The sequence below is a fragment of the Lissotriton vulgaris genome, chromosome 1_1, assembly GCF_964263255.1.
Source record: "Lissotriton vulgaris chromosome 1_1, aLisVul1.2, whole genome shotgun sequence".
NCBI lineage: Eukaryota > Metazoa > Chordata > Amphibia > Caudata > Salamandridae > Lissotriton > Lissotriton vulgaris.
Window position 1 is genome coordinate 956707498 of NC_141685.1, and position 6000 is coordinate 956713497.

Consider the following 6000-nt stretch of genomic DNA (forward strand, 5'->3'; position numbering starts at 1 on the left):
TACCCACCAGCTACATGAAAATACTCTTGCACAGCCTAGTTCCTACCAAGTTTAGCGCTGTAGGAAAATAATAGTGACAGGGCAGTTAAACATGGAATATATGAAGTGCTGTGCCTCCGAGGGCCACTTAAACGTGGACACAATTACGTCGGACCTACATTAAAGAAATGATCAATTTTTTTTTCTGGGAAGCCAACCTCATCATATACATTATTAGCAACAACACTTTCTAATGTAATTGTTATTGATATAAAGAAATGCAAAGGAATAACTCTTGTTTGTTATGGCCCATAAAGTAAGCACTACTGTGTTGGAACCAAACAATAAGGTTAGTTGACTACCTTCAGCTGGTCTGAAAGTAACATGTTGGGGTCTTATGAAACTCAAGTTGGTTACCTTAATTGAAAATAAAAATTAGGATTGTCTACGATTTCCCAATAAGGAAATTGAATGATATTACCAAAGCGATAAAACCAACTTAAGATCTTAGATCCTACTCCAGTTGGTGCCCTACAAGATATTTAATGCAGTGCTGTATACCAGCGCCACCCAGAACCCCGGGAACAGGTGGTGATGGTGCCTGTATTAAAAAGGGGTGAGCAAACAGCCCCTGAAATGTTTATCCTTTCAGTGATTATGTGCCCAAGCAGTAACATGCTCTCAACTATTATACATGGTGCACTATCAGTTTTCTGGGTAGAGGAGAATGCAGTACTTCAGATTTTGCAAACAAGGTTCTGTAAAAATCAAACTGTATTAATCTGCATCTTACCCTTGTCAACTTCAGAAGAACAATTCTGGATTATTGATTTAAAAGGTAAATTTGGCACATTTGACAGATGTCGGCCATTTTATTATAATGTTCATGATTATTCAGAGTAGATTGTGTCATCTTGCAACTTTAGGTAAGTACTTGGGAAATATTCAACCTGGGACCTGAAAGGCACTAACTGCAATCTGGAAATAGTAACTCAAGGGATGCAAAATAAGGTTGTTAATTAGGCCATCTTTTCTTTAATATATTTCCGATCTGTGTCAATCAATGTTTGAAAGAAATGGCTGCCCATGCACATTGGTAATCTTGCATTTCTTGGCACTGGCATATGCTGATGACTTGAATCTACTTAAATGCACTTCTGTGGGTGTACTCGGTATGCTAAATCTGCAGGAATATTATTGTGACCATAATGTTTTGGTTGTGAACCATGCCAATAGTAAAGTATGTACTTGAGCACTCCTCCCAATTTCCAATTGAAATATAATATATTTAGAAGTAATAATTGATTCCAAACCAAATTGGAAACTTGAAAAAGGTTGTGGCTAAATGTCTAATTGGTGGACTTCTAATATGTAGTCAGCAGTTGGGTGAGCGCACACCCCAGCTATTACTAATAGTTTATTAAGCTATTGAAATGACAGAAGAAGGGTATAAATACCTAGGCATACATATAAGCAATAAAGAATAAAAGAATAGAGAACCACCTTTGAAAAGGTTTGATACAAATATATGCCGATTGAGAGCACTCTACCTTTCAATATTGGGTAAAGCAGGAATCTTTGAAATGATTACTCTCTCAAAGTTTCTCTATTTGATGCAAAATAAACCATCTACAATACCTGAATCCTTCTTTCTTAGACTACAATAGAAGTTGTGTATCTTTTTATGGGTTGGGGTACCCCCATGATAGCTTTGAAAATGCTGTGCTGAACAGTGTACAACGGAGGAATAGCACTACCAGACATAAATGCTTACTATTGGGCTACTGAACCCCAAGTTATAGATGGTTTGATTTACATTCGAAAGATGATCCAGCAATGATTTTAGATAGAAACTTCATGGTCACGCCTGCACACTGATTCCTGATAGTGACACCAGTAAACTTAACAGGCTGGGATGGGCCAAGCAAATAGCTGGGGTTAAAAGATAAGATCAGAGTGGACAGGGAGCTTGCTAAAAGGGTTGCAGAGATTAGATGAGTTTCAGCATTTGAACCTCCTATGGATTTGTAAATAAAAGACTTTGTAGAGGGGGAGAGCTTTAAACCTTTCTGAAACTGCAAGAAGAATATGAACTTACACAAACACTGATAAATAAACATACCCAACTCGGACAATCCATACATGCATAGGTGATTAACTGGTCAGATGTTGCTGAATCCACACTGGTACAAAGTTGACCACTACAAGGGGACTTGGGCAGAGGAGTAGTAGTATCTGTATAAACAACCTTTATATATAATAAGCCAGACCGTTAAAAGAAACTAAAGGTAACCTGGGAAGATGGTACTCTCGAAGACATGAACTGGAAGGTAGCATCATGGTTTAGCTTGAAAGGGAAGTTGTGATTAAAGCTAGGTTTCAGTTGATCCAACTAAGAAACGTACACAGGCCATACTATTAAAAAAGCAGGCTGTGTAAAATAGGACGAGCCCAGACTCCCAACTGTACAAAATGCAAGTTTGAAGAATGCACCTTTCTGCACACTCTTTTGGGGATATGATAACATACAGATATTTTTGGAAATTAATAAGTGAATTGGAAATGTTATATTGGACTGTCAAATACCCCACACACCCCAGTTTGTGATACTAGACATCCCTAGTGATGTTACCTTGCTGACGAAGAAGCACATGTTTTGTATGCTTGGTTTGGTCATAGCCATGCAAGAATGAGTGAGGCGAAGGACACCTGCAGAAGCAAAATGGCGAGCAGGAATTGGCGTGCCTAGACACCAAAACATAGTCTATGAAGGGAGGGCTCCCCAAGAAAGTTTGAAAAGATGCGGGTGGATGGAGAATCAATATTGTCAGAAGAGGAAGGACAATAAACGACAAGTAACATCGAAGGCGAAATACCAAGGCATGACTACAAGAAATGTGGAAGATAATGAGGGTTGGGAGGCCTACCGGGAATTGGATGTTTGTAAGAATGTATGTAGCCTTTGAGAGATGTTCTTGGATGGCAGAATAGACTTGAAATGCTTATGTAACTGCACTCTCGGCCAACATAGTTGGTTGGTACAGAATGATATAATTGTTGAAAACAAAGAAGTGTGAAAGGACATCACAAGGAGAAGTCGGACAAACATGTAGAAGTTACAACAGTCTTCCATGCAGACTGTCCTCAACAACTTAGTTGATAATAAGCTTAAAGAGATTTCACCAAATGCTTGCTCATCCACTCTCACTAAAAAGACCCATGTACAATCAAACTTGAAAAAAGATGGGCATAAAACTGGAATCAGCAGAGATCTAGCTGAATTAAAGTTCGAGGTTTCACATCTAGCATATATATGACGGTCCGAATACAAATTAAAGCTGAAAAAATGGCAGCTACATTTAATTATCTCCAGAATAGATCAGTTGAATAATGATCAAAGCTGTAACATCAGAATACTTGTCCAGTTTGGTTCTGTTAACTTATAGCTGCAGGGAACTTGCTCCATAGTATACCATTGTTCACAATCCTTTCTTAAGGAAGCTCAGCCTTTGTTGTTCCATCATCTGTGTCACATAGATTGGGGTTGTCAGGCCTTATTTCACCACTTGTATATGATACTACAATCATTGTGTATTTTATAATAGGAAACGTATACTAACTGGGCCAGCATCTTCTATGTCAACTATTTTCCTACATGTATTTCTAGCTTGCTATTTAAGAAAGACCAGTAGTGCCCTGTTTTTTCCTAATGCAACAAATTGCGGTTTAAATGTGTCTGATACTAGTGATTATTTGACCACATGTCCGAGTGAGGTTTTGATGGGTTCTCCTTTTCTTCCGACCTTTTGTTTAGGTACGAGAACAAATATGTGAAGTTCTTCAAAAGCAAACCAGACCTTCCGCCAGGTCTTAGCCCTGATGAAGCTCCTGCTGGCAAGACAGTTCAGAAAGCAGAGAGCGAGTCTGGGCTGTCCAAGACAGCAAAGAGGAACCTGAAGCGGAAGGAGAAACGAAAGCAGCAGCATGACAAGGGGGAACCAGATGATGTGGACGAGCTCTGCCAGGCAATAGGAAGGGCTTCTGTCAAGGCAGATGTCGGTGTGCGGCAGTCTAGTGCTGACGGCGATGCTAAATCGCTACAGAATTCTGCAGAAGGGAATGCCAAACCTGCTGCAGCCCAGCACGTACCTACTACTGATCCTGCTGCCATTGAGCAGGCAAAGAAGATTAAGAACCTTCGGAAAAAGCTAAGGCAAGTGGAGGACTTGCAGCAAAAAATTGACTCTGGGGAATTGAAGGAGCTGACCAAGGAGCAGAAAGAGAAGCTGGGGAGGAGGCAGGCTCTGGAGGAGGAACTTGAAGACCTAGAGCTGGGTTTGTAGGGATCAATGGTCTTCCATGGGGACTTCTGAACAAAAGGTGCTTGTCCACAAGGCGTTTCTGGAACTTGTGTGTATTTGGGGAACAGAACACTCATTTGGACTCGTCTACATAGAGCTAGAATTGTTTTTTGTTTTGACGAGTTCTGTCTGGGGTTTTTAATCAATTTCAACTCGTGGCGGAGGTCGGACACTAAGGAATAATGTGGCGCCTCTGACTGTTCAGAGGCGCTGTGGTTCTCGAACTGTCTGGTGCTTGCCTCTGCAAGCTTCCCCATCTTCCTACACATAACCAGCCTTATCTAAACAGCTCAAGAGTTTGTTTTGTTACCGTCGGATTTCCATCTGTCTTTTTTTATAATTATTTAAGAGCAGACTGCCAGTAATAAATTGTGTAGTAGAAATTGGCTTGGACTAGGTCTAGTCTTTGAATGCAACCCCACAAGGAGTGCCTGGTTTACCATGAACTTCAACCTTTTTATTTTTGGAAAGCTTGTAGAAAGTTGAAATCGCAATGTTAGGTAGAACAGTTATGAGTAGCTACTTGGTGCACTAATGACAAAAGTTGTACATCGTATTGTGAAAAGTGTACACTTTTGCTGCAGTAATTTTAGAGAAGATTATTGCATCAAAACCATTGTTTTTTCCACAGGATAAATCTGTACCTGTAGGACAATGAAGAAAGGGAATACACTATGTACATACAAGATGCTAATCTGAAAGTGGTTTCCAAGAAAAATGCCTTGCTAAAATAGGTATAGCCAGCTAGAAATTTCAAAATGTAACGATGCTAGATTGTCCTGCTTTTCCACTAAAACTTGGTTTCCCTCGCGGCCTTGGTACAATCTAGACTAGACAGGTCCACCAGTCTACAGCCTGGCTTTACATGGAAACAACTATAGTGACTACAAGATACAGTAGCTACACTTGCAACGGGAACTAGTATCTATTAATTGACCCTAAATGTCAGTGGGTTAAATTTCAGTCCCTAATTTTGACACAATAAACACTGTACAGTGCCCTAGTATCTAAAAGCAATAGATTTGCTCCTAAACATGCACTACAACTGCAAAAAAGTTACTGATGTTAGTTCAACCCTCCTTCCCATATAGGAGAAGAAATAATTCCAATGGTGCTTTCCAAATGTGTGCTGTAAAAATGTTGACTTCCTTCTTGACTCCGGCGCTGCTTACTGAAGATCTGCTCCAAATTCTCATTTTCAAAATCCATTTCATAGATTAGTCCCTTTACATATACTGTTCTACAGTGATAAGAGGCCTTGCCTATGACTTGAAGACTATTGGCTTATTTTACGACTGCCTCCCCTTAGGCACATTTTTAGGGTTCGCGCAGGCGAAATCTAATGTTTACTATATGGGCTATAGGAACGTCCCCCGGCTCCCATTGGCTAGCTCCATAAATGGAGGCTAGCCATTGGGAGCCGGATCTGTCCGTCAAGGCCGGACCAGATTCGGGGGTGTTCCCGAGATTTTTTCCCTCTCCGCCTCTGCAATGTCGTCATCGCGGAGGTGGGCGGAGTTTCGTTTTTTTTTTCTGGGTTTGTTTTTGTCAGTCCATGCCGACCACGGCCGCCAGAGGAAGCCCAGGTGAGTGCTTGTGCTTCAGTGCTATCGACTCGCCCGCTAGTGTCACACTAGCCTGCACATTTCAACATGTATTC

The 6000-nt window shown here is 40.7% G+C and overlaps 1 protein-coding gene across 4 annotated transcripts in view; it reads left to right on the top strand.

Moving 5' to 3' along the window:
• Positions 1-4726, top strand: part of PYM1 (PYM1 exon junction complex associated factor) — a 45436-nt gene extending 40710 nt beyond the window's left edge. For all 4 annotated transcript variants that reach the window (XM_086959660.1, XM_086959633.1, XM_086959644.1 and 1 more), the window contains one exon: positions 3794-4726. In XM_086959660.1, coding sequence (XP_086815786.1) covers positions 3794-4322 — 529 coding nt within the window. In that variant the 3' untranslated portion in view covers positions 4323-4726. The remainder of the gene's footprint in view (positions 1-3793) is intronic.
• The last annotated feature ends 1274 nt before the right edge of the window (positions 4727-6000 follow it).